Source organism: Musca autumnalis, unplaced genomic scaffold, assembly GCF_047663935.1.
Source record: "Musca autumnalis isolate F117 unplaced genomic scaffold, ASM4766393v1 scaffold_1, whole genome shotgun sequence".
Lineage (NCBI taxonomy): Eukaryota > Metazoa > Arthropoda > Insecta > Diptera > Muscidae > Musca > Musca autumnalis.
The window spans coordinates 324381365-324408030 of NW_027411644.1; the positions used below are offsets into that span (position 1 = coordinate 324381365).

Below are 26666 nucleotides of genomic sequence, written 5' to 3' on the forward strand. Positions count from 1 at the left end.
GTGAACTATAATGAACTATATCGACTGATCTAGTTCATACGCTCTTTTCAATGAATCGTTCAATTGAACTAGTTCGTTCATTAACTATACAACTCTAGAGTGGATCGATAATGTTGGACAAAATGTTATTAATATAAGTGCAAAGTCTGAAACCAAATCGTACTTTGGTCTAAAACTAATATTTCAATGAGGCACATTTTAGATTGCCATCGAACTCGGTGATAGAAATTAGATAGATTAGATTCTAAGTGATAGATTAGATTCTAACGTCTCTAAATTTTTGTTATTAAATATTAAACGTAATCTATTTATAATATATATAATTGTTCCACAAACATCCCATAAGGGACAAGGAAGACTTCTCTCATATCAATGAGTGCACCCCGATTCATATTAGCTCTATGATATGGCACCTACAGTTTACTCCACTTTTGTAGAGAAGTTTTTCATGGCTGAAATACTCAGGAAATGTCGCCAACATTACTGAGGGGTATTTTGCCACCGTTGAAAAGTGTTTTGATGTTGCCTGGCCGGGGAGTCGAACCCACGACCTTATGTGTGCAAGGCGGGTGTGCATACCATTGCACAACGGTGGCACCCCCGCACGTAATCTATTTAAGGTTTTCAAAATTTTAATATAAAAAACCGCGTACCACATCCGTCTTATTTTCGATAATAGTTTTCATTTTGACATTCAACATCATATAAATATTATTTCAATTATTGCGGTATTTTGAAAACCACAAATATATCAGCAACAGTAGCAGCAGCAAAAACTCATGTGCATACTCAGCAATGCACAACAAAGAAAATTTAAAGTTTTTTCTCCAAATAATATGAAATGATCTTTAGGCAAATTATTTAATTTCATTGGATTTAATTAAAACAAACTTTGTTTTTAGGAAGACTTAAAACCCTCAAAACTAATTTGTGTTTTTTTATTTTGCAGATTATCTTGGTCTAATTTAAGGCATATCATCAAATAAGGAATTTTTTAAAAAGCCAACAGCAAGCAGATTATCTACATGCTCCAGTAAAGCCACAAACGGCAGCAGTCAGTCAGCCATCAGGGCCATTTAGCCGCAATTAATGCCAAATCAAATTTACTGTGAAAACATACAGCTGTTGTTCCTCCACAATTTGAGTTTTTAATTAAAACTCGTGTGGATATCAAAGTTAAACAAATATTTGTATTGGAATTTTGCAAAAGTCAAGACGATACACCGACAACAGCAAGACAGACAAACATTCGGCCAGCTGAGCAGGAAAGGCATTGAGAGGCATTCATTCATACATTCGTTTGCAAGAAACCATAAAGAAACAAGCCGAAAACTGACAGTTCAGAGAAGAAGAAAGCCTAACACAAAACCATAAAAATCATTTACAAAAGTGGTAAAACTCAATTTCGTTGGAATATGTTCACAAGCAAATGATTTGAAACAAGAGAAAATTGTTGTACCATCAAACCTTTCATCCAAAAATTTTTTGGAATTTAAACTCGTTAGCAGAGCATCAACAAACAAAACGGCATCTCCAGAGTCTGTGGTAATTGAACGATAGTCTAGCAAGGAGTTGTTGGTATACCATGGAAAAATTAAAAACGCATAAATATCACCTAAGGAGGGCCACAACTCGAGCAGCTCACACACAACGACGCCTCATACGGCACATTAACCTAAAGAATTATGCAGCTTTCATAATTGCAACGATATTTGTTGTAATTACGGCCTGTGCGAAAAGTGCACACCTTAATGTCAATACATTAACGCTGCAGCCGGCAACGGTAGTGGCACCAATTCTGTCATCCTCATCCATACGAGATGAGGACACCGTCAACACATCACCATCGCCACCACCTGCGTCAGTAACACCAAGAAATTCCTCTACGTCCTCATCATTATCATCAGAATTAGAGCAAATACCATTAACAATCCTGGAATTACAGGAATCGCCTAGGCAACAAAAGCTGTCTGCTAGCCAAAGTCAGCCACAGCATTTGCCATTGGTTGACACTGCAACAGCCACACGAAATGCCTTAAATACTGCCGCCATAGAAGATGATGCAAACACGTTACTGCTCACACCTAGGGAAGATAAAACACTTGACGAGGAGGAGCAGGACGAACAACAAAGGGAAGAAGAGGAATACTTTTCATTACAAAATATTCAAAGTTCCATAAAGGGAAGTCAGCAACAACCACACGGACACCAAAGTCAGCCATATTCCGGTCATCAGTATCGCCACCGACACCATCATCATCATCGTTCTCAACATCAGCATGAAGAGCCTCCAGAGCAGCAACAACAACAAGCATATCAGAGCTATCATAATGAAAGCCCCGAACATAAACATAACCTACATCACAATCATCAGCATCCACCACACCACCAACAACAACACCACCACCAGCATCATCATCATCATTATCAGTCTCAACAGGAATTCGAGCAGCAACAACAACAGGAACAACCACAGCAACAAATCTCTGAGGAAGGTGTTGTTGACCATAATATTAAACCATTGACACAGGAAGAAATTTCCTTCATTACCAGACACCTTATCCCCCCTCAACGTGGTGGTCGTCATCAACCCTGGCAAAATTATGATGGCAATGGCAAAAATTCTAATCAAGCCCTCTTGAATGGCCATTCGCACCGCAGCCGTTTTTCCATTGAGGATTTGTTGCACACCAAGTTCGAAAAGAAGATATCGAATGACATCTACATGGATCCATGCAAAGCGGGTAAGTCCCACAACACAAATTGCATTTTAAAATTCCCATTCATAATCGAGATAATGATGAACAATGAAAGTGTGTAGTAATTGGGAATTTTAGAATTTAAGGAACATTTCGTTTGATGTCTAGAATTTTAAGAAACACGAATGCTATTTTATTTAGTTTTAAAATTATTTAAATACCATTACAATTGAATGAGAGTTTTGCTAAAATATCCTTTCATTATACATTACATACATACTGGCAGAGTCAGTTCCATGGTTCGACCCACCCGTCAATATCGCGTGGTTTTTGTGTACGTATGTGTGGTTTTTTGTGTATACTTTTCTAATTTTATTGACTTCTTAAAACAATTTAATTTGAATACATTTTATTTACTAAGGCCATGTTTATATTATAGCCTTTTGCAAAGGAATTGGCATTTGAAACCCAGTTATTTTGTTAAATCCGGTTATATATAAACGTACTATAAGCCATTCCGCCACAAGTCGAAAGTAAGTTACGCACCGAATCCAAAACAACCCTAATCGGTTAGAAAAGCTGGCTTATATCGTTAAAATGTTAACAAGTAAAAACGTGTTAAGTTCGGACTGCCCGAACACCATGAAATATCCCCAACTTATAGGGAATAATTATTTTTTTTCTGTTACCAAGGCATATTTATATAAGGTAGAAGTGACAATTAGCTGTATTCTTACTTTTTTTAGATTCGTTCCAGAACTAAAATGTTGTTACAATTTTTACGACTTTTACACATTTTACCCGAAAACCCGTTCCGTTGTAAAATGTTCACTTCTCTTTAAACAAAAATGGCGCGGAATGACGGTCTCTTTAAAAACTTTTTACCCGGCAACATTGAGGGTGTAAAAAATAGTAACATGGATGCCGGCGTCAGATTGGCTGGTACGCCGACTTTGACATTTGTTCCAACTTTTTTGACGTTTTTTTCATTTTTGCGTTCTCGAACTTTTTGAAAAAACGTTTGTGTGACAACAATTTTTCTCTCTTTCTCTATTTTACGGGTTTTACTATTAAAAAGTACGGGAACAAAGTTTTTTTACATTTAGTTTTCAAAATGTAATATAGTCTACTCATGAAATTTGAAACTTCGCAATTTGCTACCATAAAATACTGTTTTTCATCCTAAACGAGTAATAAAAATTACCTACGAGAGTTCTGAATGCGTTAAGGACTGGGTACATAAGCTGCCTAGCCTACTTACCTTGCTTACTTCTGATAAAATAATAAAAAAGAAAGGGGCAGCCCAGTTCGAAATTTCCTCGGCCTTCTTTATTCTTTTATAAGCAGAGCAGCTTATGTACGCAGGCCTTTATATTTACATTTTTATTTAAATTTGTTCTATTTTAGAGGATTTTCAAAATGTCTTTATTTTTTTCCCGAAAAAAATTTTTGAACGACCCTATTATTCAATATTTTCTTTGACAATTAATTTTCAATAACAACAATGTTGTGTTTGTACATTTCTTAGTAGTTTAATTCATGCATATTACTTACTTAGCTGACCCATTACAGAACATTTGTTCCATAGACCGAACTAAGAAAGGATCTCCAATTCTCTCTGGAGAATACCGTGCCTTTTTATTTCTTCACCCACTTGTATACTCCTTCGAAGCTTAGGCCTGCCGATTCTGCGTGCACGGCCATGTGGCATGTATGTATACGCCTTAGCGGGTTAATCATCGCTCATTCTTATGATATGGCCTAGCCAACGCATCTCGATACGTTTAACTATATTCATGTCTTTGTATAGCTGATATAGCTCGTGGTTCATACGACGTCGATATTCACCGTCAACGCAAATCAGCCCGTATATCTTTCGAAGAATTTTCCTCTCAAGCACACCAAGCACTGCCTTATCTACTTGCGCAAGTACCCATGCTTCGGAGCCATATTATTTTTGTTTGACGAGATGTGGCTTTGTTTTTAAATTGCTTACTTAAACCATAGTAGCATCTGTTGGCCAATACAATTCTTCTTCTTATTTCACAACTGATGTTGTTTGTTGTGTTTATGGCAGTGCCGAGGTAGACGAAGTCTTTAACTACCTCAAAAGTATAGGTACATACCAACTTCCACAGTTGGTTCGAGCTCTATGGACGCTTTGAGCGTCGACTCCATCAATTTGGTCTTTTCGTCCTATGATGTCTATGCCAACAATTGTGTCATTTCTTTTGACATTTGCATCTCGTATTACCTTTTCCAGCAAAATGTTGAATAGGTCACACGAAAGGCTGTATCCTTGTCGGAAACCTCTTTTGGTACTGAACTGTTCGGAGAGGTTCTTTCCAATTTTAACTGAGGACCTAGTATCAGTTAAAGTCATCTTACAAAGCCGGATGAGGTTGCGGGGATACCAAATTCAGACATTGCATGGAATAACTTTGATCGGAGGGATTCTCGAATGCTGCTTTATAATCGACAAAAAGGTGATATGTGTCGATCAGAATCTCCTGGGGCTTCTCCAGGATTTGCCGCAAGGTAAATATCTGGTCAATGGTGGACTTGCCAGGTCTAAAGCCACATTGGTATGGCCCAATTATTTCATTGACCATTGGCTTTAGTCGTTCGCACAATACCCCTGACACTATCTTATATGCGTTCTTCCTGTCAGATAGTGCTAACTAGCTGATGCATATACCTTATCAGCGCGTCGCCTCAGGTTTTAAACAGCTCGACTGGTAAGCCATCGGCTCCTGCTGCTTTATTATTCTTCAGCCGGTTGATTGCTGTTTTTACCTCATCTTGGCCGGGCGGTATACATTCTATACCATCTTCTGGGATTGGATCTGTGGTATCATCACCATCGCTACTAGTGGATACTAGCAGATTGGAATTTTTTGGGAGTTGATGCGGGTCCCTCAGAGAAAGAAGCCTATTAAGTTTAGTGATAGTCGGATAATATTCATGAGTCGGAATAAGCAAAAATCTTATGTGGAGAAAGGTCAACGTTGTTTTCCTTTGCGGATATCTTCGCTTCTGGTAGGAGTATACCAAAAAGAAAGCCCGTCAATGGAAGAAGAAAAGATCTCCTTTATCTCAAATTTTTCCATTTTTTTGTAATCACGCTACAGGTTGAAATTTAGGTCAGATAGTCACGAAATTTTGGGGGTAGATGGGGGTGATAGTCTGATAATATTTAGGGGTGGTCTGGAGATAAATTCAAAGTTTTATTCTTTGCGAATATATCGGCTTCTAGTAGGGGTATTCCAACGGCAAAGCCTGTCAATGGAAGAAGAAAATATTACCGTTACATTGGGGTAAAGTAGGTTGTCGAAGGTGGTGAAACAAGGGAGATACCACAATAGTCGGCAATGCATCCAATTCTTCAATTTTTTGCAATCACGCTACAGGTCGTAATTTTGATCGGATGGTCACGAAATGTTGGTTGCTTATGGGGGTCCCAGAGAGAAAGAGGCATATTATGTTTGGTGGTAGTGGGATTATATTCCCTAAAAGAAATGTTTACCAGTGAAAAGCTTATGCACAGGGGTAGTGGTGAGGATATCACATGGTCGGCTCCGGCCCGACTATAGCCTTTGCTCTCGTTGAGTTTGAGCTGAAAGATTTTTGCATATAAACAGGTAAGAAAGTATCAGTCAGCTGTGACGACAGGGATAAACCATCAGCCTCGTACCTAAAGGAAAGAGGTAAACACAAATTTGAGTTTTTATGACTATTTCTCAGGAAGCAGCCACAGTGGTGCGATGGTATGCCACCGTGGTGCGATGGTATGCACGCCCGCCTTGCACGCAGAAGGTCGGGGGTTCGATTCCCCGGCCAAGCAACATCAAACATTTTTTCAACGGTGGCAAAATACCCCTCAGTAATGTTGGCGACATTTCCTGAGTATTTCAGCCATGAAAAACTTCTCCATAAGTGGCGTCTTAAGACACGCCGTTCGGACTCGGCGATAAACAGTAGGGCCCATATCATTGAGCTAAATATGAATCGGGGTGCACTCATTGGTAGGGGAGAAGTCTCCCTTGTCCCGTATGGGATGTTGTGGAACAATGTTTTTTTTTTTTTTTGTTCTGAGGAAGCAGCACCCGAAAAAAATACCGCAGTAACTAGGGCCACATACACAGCATGTTGCCAACAATTTAAAAACGAGCCCTTGGAATGCACCCTTTCTAAACGTTTTGTGGGTGATAATATTATGATGGGTTATCATGCGTACTAACTAATTTAGTTGGTACCGGCAGGATTTCTTTTTTTTGATATTTTGGGATAGTATTTGGGATAGTATTGCGCTCTCGTAAAAGTGTCCGCAAGAAAAACTTTTTGAAAAAAATTCAAAACGAGCGGAGATGAGCTGTTAAACTCCAATTTTCCCAACTTGTGTGTGAGAGGTACCCGAAGTACTGATATACTTCATATTCCATGTTTATATGAAATAATACGATGTGCAAAATTTTGACTACTACGAAATTCCCTGCGAGAGTTATCTTGCTGATTTGCCATTTTAGTTGGTGCCGTCAAGCGTTTTGTGACCACTGGGAATTATAATTGTTTTCATTAATTTCTGGTTGGAGTTGAGCTGAATGATAGACATTTTTTGCGGAAAAATGAAAACCGAACAGATTCTCACACAACCACCAAATTTTGTGATCGGTTTCGTTGTTAGTTAGGCAGCTCATCAGGCATATCGGCTGTGGATGTGTCTTCTCAAACCGTCGAAATATCGAAATTTTTGTAATATTGTAACTGCAAATTTTATAATTAAGAGACATTAGACAACCTGCATGTCTTCCGGTCAAAAAAATGCAGTTAAAATTCTCAAAATACTTAATGTCGGGGGGTACCGATGTATAGGTGTTATACCAAAACCTGGACCTATGTAGCGTATATTTTGACTTGACCAGCCTGTACGAAGTATACAGTCGGGCCCAAAAATATAACCTTTTAGCTCAATTAATTCGGACGCTTGCGTGATTACAAACCCTCAACGTAACCCTTTGAGGGTACGAATTTGGGCATTTCAGGTAACGATATAAAGCTTTGCCCGATTTTGATTTGCTATTTACTCTGTTTTGCTCTAATGTGAAATTCTTTTGAAGAATATTTAGTTTTTAGTTCCGGTTTCCTTATCCCTCAGTTTATTTGTGTCCTTTCGACAGTCTGTCTGTCTTTGTCCCAGGATACCTATTATAAGGGACAGAAAGAAAATTTATTATTACATTAGCTCAGAATATGTCATGGTGTAAGGTATAAAAAGTTCGGCCCGGCCGAACTTAAATTTTTTACTTATTTTACAATAAACATTCATCTTTTCGCTCTCAATCCCTCGGCCCCATAATTTACGTCTTAAAGGCCAGATTTGCGGGACATTCTTAGAAACGTTGTCATTACTAATACTCCTACCCTCAACTATCTTCTTTGCCAAATAATGTTCATTAAATTAAAGCTGGTCTCTCTTGAGCATATTGTCTTTACATGAATTACAATTATAGATAAGTTTAAGAAAAACAACATTATTATTATTATTTATGACCCGAACATTGCACTATAGGTAATTTGCCCTGTTTTTGAGGCAAAAAGTCGATTTTGCAACTTTTAATAATAATAATTTTTTTGTTGGCATTGAAAAAAGAACTTGTCAAAATTTATTAATATGAATGACATTTTTCAAAATAGCGTCATTATCGCGGTTTAAATTGCCGTCAAAGTGAGAATTTCGAAGAAGAACTAAAAAAATATATATTGTAAGACATATTTCAATGTACTTAAAACCGCGGAAAAATAAACCAAATATAAATATATGTAAAATGGAATAGATTGGCAATTGCGAGAGGGATTTATTTCATATATAATATAGCTTAAACATTTTGGATAGCGACCGAAAAACACAAAAAGTCAGAAATAAATATATTATTTTTCTTAAACTCACTTCATATAACTTATACTAAATTGGCCGTGTTTGGCCGTGATTTTGCCACCTAATACACATTACTGAAAGTCTTCTGCATTGGTATTACTAGGTTTCAAAACCCGATTTTGCCCGTTTTTTGATATTTATGAGATTTTATTAGGTTACTTCTCAATAAAAAGTCTTAAAATTGTGGAAGTTTGGTTTGAGGAAATAAATAATAAATGTAAAAAATATTGTTGTTTACAATTGCATTGCAAGTAAAATAAGTAATGGCGACAAATTGTTCGGTATATCCGGGTTTTCTATAAACGGTGCGGCAGTAGTAAGCTTTATTTTATCTCTCTATTACATATTAATCATTGATACGGTTTAAAGGAGTACTAAACTCGTCTTTATTAACGTATATTCAAAAAATATACAAAACTGTAGTAACAATTCGTTGGAAAATCTACTCGCGGGGACAAAATTTGTGTTACTTACTGCAGTGGTCGTTTTCATTAGTTTGTTGTGTATAAGAAAACTAATGAAAATGGCATTGGAAAAAATAGCTTCGTTCGTTATATACGTAGTTGCTTATAACCGTTGTTCCTTATATCCGAATTTATCTGTAAAAATCTTTGTTTTATCTCACTTTTACACATAAATAATTTAAAAAGTTAAAAAATCCTTTAATTCCGCTGTTATTAATTTTTGACTCAAAAACAGGGCAAATTACCTATAGTGCATTGGAGTAAATGACTTTTTTGAATATAGACAGAGATAAAATAAAATTACTAGCCTGCTTGGTCATTGCCACTCCGCACAAACAAGTAAATTTTCTTCGGAACCACTACACTACAGCCTTTTGGCTAGGCTTAAATTAAACCTAAATGGTAATTAAAATTCATGGGTCCCCAGAAAATACATGGACATAGAAACGGACAGACAGAAACACACACACACATAATCAACGTTTGAAAAACATGGCCTATGTGCCAAAAGTATCCCCATTGAAGTATTGTCATGACAATCCTTTAATGCTGATAACTTAAAATGTGGTCATATTGTTAATGATTTTTTGTTTTATTTTTTTTGTCGAGTCTGTTTCTGTTTGTTTTGGCCATGGAACAGATTGGATTTAAAGTTCAACAGAATATGTAGGTCACTTTCAAAAGATAAAACAAATGTAAAAAGGTGTGTGGGGGGAGGGGGTTGTTAGTTTGCCATAATTGGGGGGTGAACAACAAGTGTTTCACTTACCAATGATGAGAGCCGTAAGAAACAATGAACTGAAAAAGGTTGGGGGAAATACCACAAATCCCCTTTGATAAAACACAATACAGTTACTTTGGGTAAGAGAAGCTGGAGATTGTTGGTAATAGCAACAACAGTGGTTGGTTGCATACCGTCAGCTTGACTGCCAGCCTACATGCCAAGCCAAAGAGTTCCCAACAACAAATTTCGTAGAAACTTGCACAGCTCTGTCGGCTGATTTGGCATAGGGACAATTATGTTGTTTTTCTACAACAATTTTTGTTAATTAATATTTATCATTTTGAAGCAATCAAACTCAAAGTCCAAAATGAGAAGCAACGTGAGGAGGGGAGTGGGGGCAATGAGGAGTCTCCTTCTTTTGGTGTTTGGCTAGTAAATGAAATACAATTACATAGAATATAAAATGCAAACTCTTTTGTACAAAACCAAATAAATTGGGCAAATGAATGAATGAACGACTGACTGCCACACTGATTGCCTTGTTGTCTCGCTCACTGACTGACTGACTGACTAACCGACTGACATGAAAGTTATTATAATTATTATATAACTTTTGCATAAACTATACCCAGAGAGTAGGATAATCAAATATGTATTAACGGAAGTGACGAACGAATAGAATATTCCTTCGTGCTCATCGTTGTCGACGTCATCATAACGGCCGGAAGTGATGTTTGCACTGAGCCAATGCTTCCGTTCTGCCAAGAGTCTGACGTTTAACAAAACTTTTCATAAAACTTTTGCTGCAACAATTACACATTGAAACGGGATTTTAAATGGGAATTTAAGAAAGCGAAAGAAAGTTTTTTTTCGTTGTTGTCAACTTTATCAGATGATGCTGTTGATGATGAATGTAAGATACGTCAGGAAGAGAATGAGAAAGGGGGTGAGAGTGCAAAGCTTTTCTTCTAAATAATGACTGTGATTTTCTTTTGTTAAAAAAATTTTCATGTTTTTTTGCAAAATGTTGGGAATTACTTAAAATCGTTTAGGTATATATAAGTACATATATGTAAGTACATATTTGCGTCAAGCTTTGTAAGGGGTTATGAATGTGGTAATGATGGTATTGGGGGTGGAAGTTTTTGTTCGAAAATAAACCTGTGATATCCGTAGTGATCGGCTTAGGTTTTATAAAAATATTGTTGAAGTTATGCGATCTTAATAGGAACTACAATAACTATCTCTATTCTGGTACAGAAGCTTCCATTACTCCTAGGATGTGTGGTACTGAAAATAAGTAATATTCGTCTATGATTAGATATACCACACATGGAACAATTCCTTCCGATTTTGGTATTTGAAAAGTTTTAGCCTCATTATGCTACTGAAAGTGGGTGAATTTTTGTGTTTGGTCTTGTTGAGATTATAAAACATTCTCCCCTTAGGTTTACAAAAACATTCCTGCAGAGAATTGCTGGTATAGGTTTATATATTTTCTAAATTTAAGGCTCATCATCCCACCGAAACGGCTGAAATTTGGTATTCATTAGGGCTACAAAACTTTTGCAACCGAATTTTTTCTGTAGACTGCACTTAATTCAAAAGGTTTTAACTTTTGTTGGGAAGGTACCATAACGAGAGGTTATCTACTAAAATGTTCTTACCATTTGCCTTGTATAGACTTTGATACGATTAACAAGTAAGAAAGTATCTGTAAGCTCTGCTGACAGAAATATACCCTAAGCCTCAGACCCTCAGCCCTTAGCCTCATGACTGGATTTAATAATACAATGTGCAAAGTTTGGACCAATCCGAAACTCGTGTTATCTTACGGATTTTCCATTTCATTTGGTGCTATCAAGGTATTTAAAGATTTTGCCCCGGAAAAAATAGTAGCGTCATACTGGCTAACCTGCTGAACAAATTTCAAAACGATCCTAGAGGAGCTCTTAAGCTTCACTTTTTTCTGAACTTTGTGTGGAAGTTACCCAAAGGGGTGGACCGATATATTCCATTTTCCAAGCCGATACATGACTGGATAAAATAATACGATGCGCAAAGTTTGGACCAATCAGAAAATCCCTGCGATTTGCCGTTTTAGTTGGTGCCATCAGGGTTTCTTGCATCGTTTAGGACATTATATCAGGAAGTATGGACTTGACCCCGAAAAAATGGTAACATGGTCCGTGAAAACAACCTTCTGCAAAAACTGTCAAAACCATCCGAGAGGAGATCCTAAAGTTCACTTATTCCGAATTTTGTGTGGGAAGTATTCAAATTAGTGTACCAATATAGTACATATTCGAAACCCATCTATATCTGGAAGCAATAATACGAAGTGTAAAGTTTGAACCAAATCGATTGCTCCCTTCGAAAGTTATCGTTCTTACCATGTTAAAGAAAAATGTTTAACGTTTGTGGGGAGGTACCCGAAGTGGAGTGGGCCGATATGGACCATCTTTGAACTTATGCAAAATGTTCGAATCGGTTGATCCTTTCGAGAGTTATCGTGCACATCAGCCAGCCAGACCGATAGACATACAGACGGACAGATGTACGGACATGGAGACTCCAATGTGACAATGTGATGTTGTCTGGTCTGGGAATCGAACCAGGACATTCAGTGTGCCAGGGGATGTGCATCTCCTGCACCACGATGGCGCTCAATGGTCCAAAATGTTTGCATTTTTTTAATTCAGTTGAAGGCAAGCTCTCAGATCGTATTTAAATTTTTTAAGCATGTTCATATGAATATGGCTCAAAAATTACTGATGAGCTCAATAACAAATCAAATGAGTATTCGAATAGGCTGAAATTTTGCAAAACATTTTAGGGTACCTCCCTCGCAAATGTTGAAAATGTTCGCATACGTGCTGTTTAAGGCCTGTTCGAAGGTCCGGTTCCAAGCGATATATGTGTTTCTTTCGTAAGTCTATGCGTCGCGACATAATGGTCCAAAAACTCTAAAGAATACTACGGCGACCAAATGGCTGGTGGCCGCGATAATCGAAAGCAGCGATCGAGTTTGATATACCTTTTTTTGTACAACGTCTTGTAATATATCTCTTAAATACCTCTACTGAAAAAGATCAAAATTTTCACTTAAGTACAGTTTAAGGGCTGTTCAAGAATTGTTTCGAAATTTTTACCGAAGATAATACTTGCTTACCTGCTGACAGCGATATAATGTGTTTCGTGCGAACGTGGATGGTTCAAATGGTTCAAAATTTCTAAAAAACTCCTATGGTGACCAAGTGGATGGTGGTCACGATAATCGAAAGGAGTTTCTGCCTTTGGTCCAACGTTTGTGCATCGTAATACGACCAAAAATGTGTCTCATCGAAATAATGGGTTTAGAGCCCAAGTATGTTTGGACATAATCTGTTTCATACAATTTGAAGTCGATTGAGCAGTTTAACAGTACATCTCGGATCGTTTTGAAAAGTTCTTCTTACGAGCTCTTTTATGACGGCGCAATTTTTTTAAGGGCAAGTCCATACTTCCTAAGATAATGACCCAAAATCTCCAAAAATGCCTACCGTTACCAACTAAATTGTGTAGTACATAAGATAACACTCGAAAAGGGAAACCGAATTTGGTCCAAACGTTGTACATGGTATTAATTTTTACGAATTATGTCCGAATATTGACTACATCGGACCACTCTTTCGGGTACCACCCAAACGGACGATTTGTATGGAAGGATCAAAAAAGTCCACTAGACGATATGTCTACCATGAAAATCGAGGCTGCCCATTTTGGCTCGAAGTTTTTTTATCCACATGGCCAAAACGGGCAGAAGGAGCGTTCCAATACTTTTGCGATGTACTTGAGAGTTCTTGATTATTGTCTTGGCTACAATTTTGGTCATAGTGTTGGATCGAAAATCTCAATGGTTTGGCTCTTAGATGCCAAAATATCGAAAAAGGGATAAAAAAACTTCAAAATCGGGATGCTCGATTTTCACCGTAGACATATGTATGGTCTAGTGGACTTTTTTTTTCTCAGTACAATCCCAGGGATCAGAAACGCGAAAGGCATAATAAAGTATTCAAATTACCCTAACCCACAGTGCCTTAACCAAATTTAAATGTAAGGTGCTTGCACCTGGGAATTTTTTGCAGATTCTGAAACTGCAATGCTCATAGATGAGAAATATCAAGAAACCAAAAAAATCCTCGGAGGGATTTTCAAATAAATCGCGATCAAAATTCACAATTTTAGGGTTTTTTAGGTTTTCACTATTTTGCTTGGAAACCGCAAGTCGTATCAAAATGAGTCTAAAGAAAATGTTGTAGCTGTGAAAATTCTCTACAAGGCTGATCTTTAGGTGTTTTTGTAGGTCTTACAATTTTTGAGATATAGAGGTTCAGTTCAAATTTTTAGGTTTTCATCTTAAGTCTTCAAGAGTTTGCTTGGAAACCGAAAGTCATATCAAAATGGGACTAAAGACAATTTTGAAGCTGTGAAAATTCTCTACAAGATTGGACGATTTATTTTTTCCTAGGTTGTACCATTTTCAAGATATATAAGTTTAATTTGGGAAATTGTAGTAATGACATTGTTTTATAAGGAGGCGATACAGTCAGTGCATTGTCTCAATTTGAACTTCTATATCTCAAAAACGGTAAAACCTACGAAAATATCATAAAGGTCAATCTTGGGGAGAATTTTCACAGCTACAACGTTTTTTAGGTCCATAGCACTTGCGGTTTCCAAGCAAAATCGTGAAAACCTAAAGAACCCCAAAAAATGGTAACTTAAATCGCGATTTATTTGAAAATCCCTCCGGCAATTTTTTTGTTTCTTGATATATCTCATCTATGAGCATTGTAGTTTCAAAATCTGCAAAAACTTCCCAGGTGTAAGCACCTTCCATTTCAAATTAGTTAAGGCGCACCGTGGCTACGTTAAGTAGAAGAAGTTGTGATTTGTATGTGGTGCCTTGAAAAAGTAGATTACATCCGAAAACATTCGTAGGTTAGGTGCAAAATTATAAAAAAATTAAGAGGTAAATGTACAGTTTCCAAAATTAAAATGATAATCGATGGTATTGGCAATGTTTTTACAAAAAAAAAAAAAAAAAAACATATTCAAAATCAAATAATAGGAATGATATTAAAAATACCAGAACAAGTCATTTACAAAGAATTTAGTTTTAGAGAAGTTAGAAAACGAATCTAACTTCTCTAAAACTAAATTCTTTGTAAATGACTTGTTCTGGTATTTTTAATATCATTCCTATTATTTGATTTTGAATTTTACTTATGTTGTGAGTATTTGTGAGTCTCGATATTTTTTGTAAAATACATGGAAACGTCTCTAGCTTACGATGAAAAAAATTCCAGCTGCCCCAATCCGCCACCCGGCATGTTATTCCCTTTGTACTAGAGTTGAGTAGTTCCGGAACGAACTAGTTCCAAGGAACTATTCCGGACAAGGAACTATTGGAACTATATCCGGCTCTTGTGTTTATATAGTCCCTTTAGTTCATATAGTTCCAGTCGAGCATATAATTCTTTTCATGTGTATAGTTCATTTTCTTCCTTTAATTCCACACTAACTTAGACCTTTCTCGTTCGGTTTGTTCATCATTCAGATGAGGTCACATTGTAAAATAAACGTAAATAACATCCTCGTTAAATCGCTGCAATTTATTTATTTGTATGTCAATTCATCCACTATAAGATGAAAACAAAAAGAAAGAGAACGATTCGTTAAACTACTTCACTCTCGGAACTATTTGGAACGAAGAAAATAAAAAGAACGACGAAAGAGAAAGATTCTTTGAACTATATCGGTCTTGGAACTATTTGGAAAGAAGAAAACAGAAAGAACGACGAAAGGGAAAAAATCATTGAACTATATCGCTCTCGGAACTATTTGAAACTATAGAACTATATTAAGAAACTAGTTCCTTTTGGGAAAAGAACTAGAAATACCGATCCGCTCCAGGAACTAGATTGCCCAACTCTACTTTATACCACACCTGTAAAATCGTAAAAATTCCGAAAATCGGGAGGTACGTTTATATGGGAGCTACACCTAAACTTGGACCTATGTTGAACATTTTTACAAAGAGGTATTTAATGTTCTGAGAACTCAAAATGCAAAATTACAGCCAAATCGGTTGAAAAATTTAGCAAAAATAGTTTAAAATACCGAAAATCGGTCGGTACCTTTTTTACATTTACAAGGTATCCCATATAAAATCCACGTTTTTGGATTTTCCCACAGCATTTTAGTTATGCATATAACAGAAACATTTCATGTCTGTTATTCCATACATTTATTTATTTGCAAATGTATCCAACTTAACAATTCTCATTGCAACAAAGGCCATTTGCTTAATGACAACAAACACACACACACTTTTATGTCTCTTCGTTAAGGATAAACACTTCAAAGTTGATCCTTACAGTATGTTCTCCAACTCAGAAAACAACCACAAACAAAACAGAAAACCTACACAGAATTGAACAATTCACACCATTTAAAAGCGGCATAATCGAAAACGATTGAAATGAGTATCTGTTGAGTGTATGTGTGTGTGCGTGGTGTTGCATAAAGCATAAAAGATATTTAAATAACTGTTAATTACGGCAAAACATAAAATAGACTTTAGTGATGTGTATGTGTATGATAGGGATTTCAAGTTGGGAATCTAGGAAATAAAAATCGCTCAAAATTTCCTTCTATCAGACCTCTGTTCATTTTAAACTGAGTATGATCAACATATTTTTTTCCTGAAAATGTATTTTTCCTGAACAGCTCAGAAGGACAATGGGGAGACTTACAGTGCAATTTGCTTCTATTTAAGCTCAATGGTAAGGAATCTTCTTCTTATCGACATATGCCATAGAACAACACAAGGAACAGAGGAGGTTTACATGACAGAAATACACAAGTTATGTAAGCCATCATTACGCGCAGGGGGATCATTACAACATTTTATACTAATTATTCCACCAATGTGGCGCCCAACGATTTTGATCTTCCAGGTTTCTTGGGTTTTTGATTGTAATCCAAATCGACATCTCTGGTTTGCATTGTATATCCTGCCTATGTGCATTATGGTGGTATAACATTATAAAATATATGTTTGTTTGAGGCTTATTTGTGTACAATCACATAGCATAAAAGTGCGTATGCCCCCCTTTTCTGTGTGTATATGTATGTGTGTCTGTTGGCTTAAATATCATTGAGAACGTGTTAAGTATTTGTTAAACAAATTGGAAGATTTATTGAATTGCATATTAAATGCACACAAAATGTCGATAACCATCATTCATGCACACGTATCCTCACACACACACCCCCAACTACTCACACATACATACATATCTTCAAACAAAAATGTGCTGTTGTTGCTATTTTTCTTTTTCATTTTTGTGAAATTAATTTTCATTTTCCACAGCCAGCAGAGCCATGAATGAATGAATGATTCGACGAGTGAATGAATGGTTGGTTGGATGGTTGGTGGGTATGAATAGCAAAGCTAACACCAAAGCAAATGCAAAGTAAACCATCAAGCGAGCAAAAGGAACATACCAACGAACGGAATAACGCACAAACAATGGAACAAACATATAAATATGTGTATATACATACATATATACATACGTATGTATATATGAATGTTTGTTTGTTCAACGACAACAATCCAAAGCCACCAACAAGAAGAACAACAACAACAGCAATGTCTGAGTGCTCGCGTATACAGGTGAATGAATAATGATGATAGATACGACGAGAGGGTAGACAAACTAATGTGATTTGTTGTGTACACATGTATGTATGTATGTACGTTTGGAGGTGTGTCTGGGGAACGATCCTTGGTGCCCAGTGTGGGTGGGTGTGTGTGTTAGATAGATGTCATACATACCGATACAGCTTCATTGATAGATTGTTTGGTATGCCATCAAAGTAACAGAGGAACAAGAGCATCCCAATATTCAACGGCACACACGCACCCACTCGTAGTGAATAGGGGGTCTCTGATATGGATGCTTGACAACGTTGTTCATATGCCTGGCTAGCAAAGATATCTGCTTATCTCCCAGTATTCTCTTGGTTGCAGAATGCAAGTAAAACTGATTGACTGGATGGCTGACAAACAAACAAACAACTGGGTATTATGTGAGGAGCCCTGCTCCATTGTTGCATGAAGAGGTAAACAACTATACTCCATAGGTTTTTAAACGTTAGAAACGAAATATTTAAAGGGTGTAGCCGATGACCAGGAATGATGGATGGGAAACATTTTATGGGCGATTAAAAAGTGTTTGGTATAGGATTTTACCCTTCTGCTATGGTGATCCTTTATGTTGGATCGTTGTAGGTTTTATCCAATTCATCGAGGATTTATAATTGATTCATTAGTTATATTTTGGCAAATTAAACATAAGAAGATGTATTGAAAATATCGTTTTAGATATCATTGTTCAGTGGAAAATTACTTCTGGGGATGTATGTTTTTCATAATTTCTTTGATAACTTTAATGGATTGATTCTGTCCTTGGGCTTACACTTTGCCATAATTATATTGAAATCATATTTTAGCCATGCCGTCTTATGGGACACGGTGCGTCTTAACTAAATTTAAATGAAAAGTGCTTACACCTGGGAAATTTTTGCGGTTTCTAAAACTACAATGATCATAGATGAGAAAAATCAAAAAAAAAAAAAAAAAAAATCGCCGGAGGGGGTTTCAAATAATTTGCGGTCAGAGTTCACATTTTTAGGGCTTTTTTAGGGTTTTGCGATTTTGCCTTGGAATCGAAAGCCCTATCGAAATGGGATTAAAGAAAGTGTTGTAGCAGTGACAATTCTCTATAAGATTGTCCTTTATGATGTTTTCGTAGGTGTTACCAGCAAAATGTTCGATGCCAAAGATGCCATTCAATCATGGGTGCAAGTTAGCTAGCATGTCATCTTTTTAGCATCTTCATCGATGAATTTTATATGAGCGTGGACCCCAAAAGATGCTATTCATTTTTGGATCCAAAGCATGTCATTTAGAAAAAAAAGGATAAATAAAAAAACCAAAATTCATTTCTATTGGATCGATGGAATGGGTTCAAATGCTGATGAAAAGATCGGATCTTTCACGACTTCCTTTGCATTGGTTCAAAGGCTAATGAAAAGATCGGATCTTTCACGACATCGTTTGAACCAATGCAAAAGATGTCATGAAATCACGTCATCGCATTGAACCCCTTCCTTCAAATTTTGCTGGGAGTTCAAATTTTGACAATTTACTGACTGTATAGTCTCCTTATAAAACAAGGTCATAAAAATGTCCCAACTTAAACTTATATATTTCAAAAATGATACAACGTAGGAAAAAAAGAAACATTTCATAGCTATAATATTCTCTCAAGTCCCACTTCGATAAGACTTACCTCTTTCAAGCAAATCGTGAAAAACTAACAAGTAAAAAAGCATTAAGTTCGGCCGGGCCGAACTTTTCATACCCTCCACCATAAAATATTCATTCCTGTCCCCAACTTTAAGTGAGTTACTTTAAAATGTCAGATAATGTACATAAAATGCTTCATTCGGGAGTCTCTTTTTATGGTGCCTATATCTAACTGTTGACAATTTTTGGTGGGCTAGAAACTGGGAGGTACTGTTATATAGGGGTTATAATAAAATATGGGCCTATGTTGACAGTTTTTGAAGGGAGCCTTTAATGTCAAATAACTCCTAATTCGGTTAAAATTGCAGCTAGAATCCTCAAAATACCGAAAATTGTTATGTGGGCTATACGAAAATATGAACTTAAATGAACAATTTTTGTTGCAGAATTTTTGTTGACTTTTAAATTTCAAATTACAGAAAGTTCGTCAAAAAATAAAGCTAAGGTACGGAAAATCGGGAGGTTTGTTTTGGGGCTATACAAAAACATGGACCTACGTTCGGTTAAACATTTTAAGTAAAATCTTCAAAGCACCGAAAATCGGGAAGTATCGTTATATTGGGGCTATGTTAAAAATTGTTGATGCAGATGTGTGGTGACCATTAAGAATTTCAAATGTCAAATGTTCAAATTACAGATAAATCGGTTAAAACTTGTTGGTAAAATTCTCAAAATACATGAAATCGGGCGGTAACGTTATATTGGGGCTATTCCAAAACGTGGACCTATGTCCACTAGTTATATAAGTTTATTGACATTTAAGAACCCTAAATGACAATTGATAGCTAAATCGGTCTGAAAATGTAGATAAAAACGTCAAAATGCCGTAAATCCGGGGTACCGTTATATGGGGGCTATACCAAAACGTGCACCTAGGCTCACAACTTTTGTTATATAAGTTTAGTTACACCTAAGAACCCTAAATGTCAAATTATAGCTATATCGGTCTGAAAATGTAGCTAAAAACGTCAAAATACCGTAAATCGGGGGGTACCGTTATATGGGGGCTATACCAAAACGTGGACCTATGTCCACAAGTTTTGTCACATAAGTTTATTGACATTTAAGAACTTCAAATGTCAAATTATAGCTAAATCGGTCTGAAAATGTAGCTAAAACCGTCAAAATACCGTAAATCGGGGATACCGTTATATGGAGGCTATACCAAAACGTCTACCTATGTCCACAACTTTTGTTATATAAGTTTATTTACACTTAAGAACCCTAAATGTCAAATTATAGCTAAATCGGTCTGAAAATGTAGCTACAAACGTCAAAATACCGCAAATCGGGGGTACCGTTACATGGGGGCTATACCAAAACGTGGACCTATGTCCACAAGTTTTGTTTTATATGTTTATTGACACTTAGGAACCCTAAATGTCAAATTATAGCCAAATCGGTCTGAAAATGTAGCTAAAACCGTCAAAATACCGTAAATCGGGGGGTACCGTTATATGGGGGCTATACCAAAACGTGGACCTATGTCCACAACTTTTGTTATATAATTTTATTGACATTTGAGAACCCTAAATGTCAAATTATAGCTTAATCGGTCTGAAAATGTAGCTAAAAACGTGAAAATACCGCAAATCGGGTAGTACCGTTATATGGGAGCTATACCAAAACGTGGACCTATGTCCACAACTTCTAATATATAACTTTATCAACACTTAAGAACCCTAAATGTCAAATTATAGCTACATCGTCAAAATTATAGCTACAAAAACGTCAAAATACCGTATATCGGGGGGTACCGTTATAGGGGGGGGCTATAGCAAAACGTGGACCTATGTCCACAACTTTTGTTATATAAGTTTTTTGATACTTAAGAACCCTAAATGTCAAATAATAGCTAAATCGGTCTAAAAATGTAGCTAAAAACGTCAAAATACCGCAAATTGGGGGGTACCGTTATATGGGGGCTATACCAAAACGTGGACCTATGTCCACAAGTTTTGTTATATATGTTTATTGAAACTTAAGAACCCTAAATGTCAAATTATAGCCAAATCGGTTTGAAAATGTAGCTAAAAACGTCAAAATACCGTAAATCGGGGGGTACCGTTATATGGGGGCTATACCAAAACGTGGACCGATATAGCCCATCATCGAACTTGACCTGCCTGCAAACAAAAGACGCATTTTCCCAAAATTTCAGCGTCCTATCTCCATTTTTGTGGATGCTAGAGTGATTACCACAGACGGACGGACGGACGTGCTTAGATCGACTTAGAATTTTATCCTGATCAAGAATATATTCGCAAATGAGTATTTCAATGCGTTACAAACGGAAACACAAACTTAATATACCCTCCATACTATGGTGGAGGGTATAAAAAAAAACCTACAAATGTGACCTGAACTTCTATATCTCAAAAATGGTAAAACCTAGGAACAAATCATAACGGTCAATCCTCTGGAGAATTTTCACAGCTATAATCGTGAGAACCTAAAATAAACCCTCCAGCGATTTTTTCTTGTTTTTGGATTTTTCTCATCTATGAACATTGCTATTTCAGAAACCGTGAAAACTTCTCAGGTGTAAGCGGTTTTCATTTAAATTTAGTTAAGGTGCACCGTGGGGAGCTATATCAAAATGTGAAGACGTGGATAGTTCTTTTTAGGAAGTTTATTGTCCCAAATTTTAGACATTTTGGTTGGTATTGATAAAATCTTTAAAATAACGAAAATATGCAGGTACAATGTTCATATCAAAATCTGAACCGATATATGTAGTACATTTTCATTACGAAACATCCAAGGGATGGAGGAAGGCCCTGTACCAAATTATAAAGCGCTATCATAAATATTGAAACTGTATCTTGATTTCAACAGGATAGAGTGACGGTATCATTATATCGACGCAATGTGGCTCATAATCTTTTTTCCTGGTCAAAATCCTGAAAAAAACCTCCTGCAAAAACTTTCAAATACATCCGAGACGAGTCCTCAAACTGCCCTTTTCCTAAATTTTGTGTGGAAGGTACCCTAAAAACGGGACCGATATAGTCCACATTCCAACCTTATACAGGAATGGATGAAGTAATACGATGTGCAAAAATTGGACTCTGCAAGAGTTATCTTGCGGATTTTCAATTTTAGTTCGTGCCGAATGCCAAATTTTGGACCGTATCGGCGCTCCAGGCACTACACATGGTGTCGTAGGGCTTTTTTTTACTGATTTCGGGCCAGTTTTCTCAGAAAGTATGGACTTGCTTCTGAGAATGTACCATCTTAACGGCTGCTGCGAATACAAGTTGTTACAGGAAAAACTGCACATATCCGAAATTTATTGTGTGAGGTACTCACAGAAGTCCATCTTCGAACTTAAACTAAGTTTGGACAAACTATTACGAAGGCCAAATTCTTAAACTGCACTTTCTCGAAATTTTTTGTGGGAGCTACCCAGAGGATTGGACCGATATACTCCATATTTGAACCTGATCTATGAAATATTACAATGTACAAAGTATGGAAAAAATCGGTTAATGCCGTCGAGAGTTGTCACATAATTTTAGCAAAAAGTTCTGAACTTATGTAGAAGTGTGCCGGTACGACTCAAATACGAACCTAAACTAATTTTAGACAAAATATTACAAAGGCCAATTTTTGTACCAGATCATCTGGTCCGTTTGAGAGTTATCGTGCGCTCCAATCAGCCAGACAGACTGGCAGATGGACGGACGTTGCTAAATCGACTCCAAATTGTCGGAAACGGAAACATACTTTGAATTTGAAATCATTATTTCGATGAGGCACATTTTGGCCGTATGATAGTGTATATACACGCGTTAGCCTAAAGACTGAGGGTATAAAAAAGCGTTCTGTAAAACTTTCAATACGATCCTCAAACTGCCCGTAAACTGCACTTAACACGGTGAGCCTTAACTAATTTTAAATGGAAGGTGCTTACACCTCGGAAGTTTTTGCTGATTCTGAAACTACAATGCTCATAGATGAGAAATATCATGAAACAAAAAAAATCGCCGGAGGGATTTTAAAATAAATCGCGATTTAAGTTCACATTTTTAGGGGTTCTTAAGGTTTTCACGATTTTGCTTGGAAACCGCGAGTTCTATGTAAATGGGCCTAAGGAAAATGTTGTAGCAGAGAAAATTCTCCACAAGTTTGGCCTTTATGATATTTTCGTAGGTTTTACCGTTTTTGAGATATAGAAGTTCAAATTGGGACAATTCAAATTGGGACAAGTCTCCTTATAAAACAATGTTATGACTGCAATTTCCCAACTTAAACTTACATATTTCAAAAATGGTACTACCTAAGAAAAAATAAATCAGCCTATCTTGTAGAGAATTTTCAAAATTTTCTTTAGTCCCATTTTGATATGACTTGCGGTTTTCAAGCAAAATCGTGAAGATTTAAGATAAAAACCTAAAAATTTGAATTGAACCTCTATATCTCAAAAACGGTAAAACCTACGAAAATATCATAAAGGCCAATCTTGTGGAGAATTTTCACAGCTACAACATTTTCTTTAGACTCATTTCGATACGACTTGCGGTTGCCAAGCAAAATCGTGAAAACAAAAAAAAAACCTAAAATTGTGAATTTTGATCGCGATTTTTTTTAAAAATCCCTCCGGCGATTTTGTCTCTTTTTTTATTTTTCTCATCTATGAACATTGCTGTTTCAGAATCCGCAAAAACATCCCATGTGTAAGCCGTTTTCATTAAAAGTTAGTTAAGGGACACTGTGCATGATATTGTTTTATAAGGGGGCGATACAGTCAGTGCATTGTCCCAATTTGAACTTCCATATCTTAAAAACGGTAAAATATACGAAAATATCATAAAGGCCAATCTTGTGAAGAATTTTCTCTGCTACAACATTTGCTTTAGTGCCATTTACATAGAACTCGCGGTTTCCAAGCAAAATCGTGAAAACCTAAAGAAACCCTAAAAATGTGAACTTAAATCGCGATTTATTTTAAAATCCCTCCGGCGATTTATTTTGTTTCATGATATTTCTCATCTACGAGCATTGTAGTTTCAGAATCAGCAAAAACTTCCGAGGTGTAAGCACCTTCCATTTAAAATTAGTTAAGGCTCACCGTGTTAAGGGCAGTTTACGAGCAGTTTGAGGATCGTATTGAAAGTTTTACAGAACGTTTTTTATACCCTACACCACTATGTGGTAAGGGGTATTATGTGTTAGTGCATTTGTATGTAACATACAAAAGGAAGCGAGATAGACCCATAGTTCCTTCTAGGGATATACATAGAATCACTTTCTGAGTCGATTTATGCATGTCCGTCCGTCCGTCCGTCCGTTCGCAACATACAGGTCGCATTTGTTGACCGATTTCGCTGAAAATTGGGGAATACCATTTTTTTAGCCGTCGGAAGATCAAGTTCGAAGATGGGCTATATCGGTCCAAGTCTTGGTATAGCCCCCATATATATTTTCGGCCGATTTCACGTATTTTCTGTAACACACACGCTATATATGTCCGATTTCGATGAAATTTTGAATGTGTGACTGAATTTGGTCTAAAAATAAATGTGCCAAATTATATCGAAATCGGTTCAGATTTGGATATAGCTCCCATATATATGTTCGCCCGATTTCACGTATGCGATGTACCAATCACGCTATATACGTCCGATTTTAATGAAATTTGGAGTGTTTGACTGAATTTAGTATAGAAATAAGTGTGCCAAATTATATAGAAATCGGTTCAGATTTGGACAAAGCTCCCATATATATTTTCGGCCGATTTCACGTATTTTCTGTACCAAACACGCTATATATTTCCGATTTCGATGAAATTTGGAATGTGTGACTGAATTCAGTCTAGAAATAAATGTGCCAAATTATATCGAAATCGGTTCAGATTTGGATATAGCACCCATATATATTTTCGGCCGATTTCGGGTATTTGCTGCTCCAAACACGCTATATAAGTCGGATTTCAATGATATTTGGAATGTGTGACTGAATTCGGTCTGGAAATAAATGTGCCAAATTATATCAAAATCGGTTTAGATATTAGCTCCGATTTATATTTTACATATTTACAGTGGTGTAGGGTATCATATAGTCGGCCCCGCCCGACTTTGATCCTTTCCTTACTGGTTTTAGTTAAGGCTCACCGTGTTAACCAAACATTTTGAACTCTTCTCAACGAGATATTCGAAGGTGTTGTCGGTATAGATCTTTTTTTACTTGAAGTCGTCTGAAAGACATTTAACGTAGTTTTCCAATGATTTGTATCATTGCCTCAGGACGTATGGACTTGCAAAATTATGAACTTGCCACAAAAAAGATCGGATCGGAAGTGCGAAAAATATCCGAATTTTTTGTGGGAGGAATAGACCATATTCGTACCTGATCTCTGCCTGGAAGAAATATTATGACCTGTAACGTTTGAAACAAATCGGTTACTCCATCGAGAATGATCATGCGCATTATATTTTGACGAGATTCTAAGTTTTGATTAAATTGGTTTATGTGCTAAGGAATTACCCTGTGCTCTAGCTAGACCGACAGATGGATGGATGGATGGAGGGGCAAACGGGCAAATCTAAATCGACTCCAAATTATCTGAAACTGATTTCATCAAGGGGTACATTATTATTTTTATGTATCACATTTTTGATAGTATCAAAGTATATGTATTAGGGTGGGCTATTTAAACATCTTAAGGGGCGCTTAGTGTTTGGGATTTTTGGAATTGTACTGAGCAAAAAATACCACTAGACCTTACGTTCGATTTCGACTTCAAAACTTTTTATCAAACACGTGACAGTTTTGGATATTTTGACATATAATAGCCAAACCATAGAGATTTTCGATCAAATACTTAGAAAAAAAAGTGTAGCCAAGACAATAATTAAAAATTCTCTAGTATTGTTCATTCGTCCTTTATTTGTTATTTTATTGTTATATGTATGTTTATGAAATTCTGGAATTTTATCCCCATTGGCGTATGATTTATAAAAGTTATTTATTTATGGTATGGTAGTTATACGCTAGGGGGTATAACTATAATTAATGCAAATTATTCCAGAAGCACTTTCAATGATTTGCTTCTAACTTTTATAATTTTTCATAGATTTCATTCATCCAAAGACTATTGTAATCTTAATTCTATAAACTTGGAAGACATATAAATGACATATCAAATCCCTATAGAGGAATATTGTATTTTGGCCAATGAAAAGAGATCTAGTTCTACAAGTCAAAATGGGGAAGCTTGATTTTCATTTGGTCTAGGGGACTTGTTCGCTCAGTACAATCCCAGGAATAAGAAAAGCGAAGCGCCCATTAAGAATTGTTTTTCTTCCATACAAATCGCCCCAACCTCGTAAGCCTAAAGGCTGAGTGTATAGATTTGGGGTAGTGAGAGATTTTATCTATCGATCTAAGGACCTATGAAAATGTGTAGAATAATTGA

The 26666-nt window shown here is 36.5% G+C and overlaps 1 protein-coding gene across 2 annotated transcripts in view; it reads left to right on the forward strand.

The window, feature by feature from the left end:
* The window catches only part of tok (tolloid-like protein 1 tolkin), a 192527-nt gene that overhangs the window by 81092 nt on the left and 84769 nt on the right, over positions 1 to 26666 (forward strand). For both annotated transcript variants that reach the window (XM_073962676.1, XM_073962675.1), the window contains exon 3: positions 950 to 2744. In XM_073962676.1, coding sequence (XP_073818777.1) covers positions 1586 to 2744 — 1159 coding nt within the window. In that variant the 5' untranslated portion in view covers positions 950 to 1585. The remainder of the gene's footprint in view (positions 1 to 949; positions 2745 to 26666) is intronic.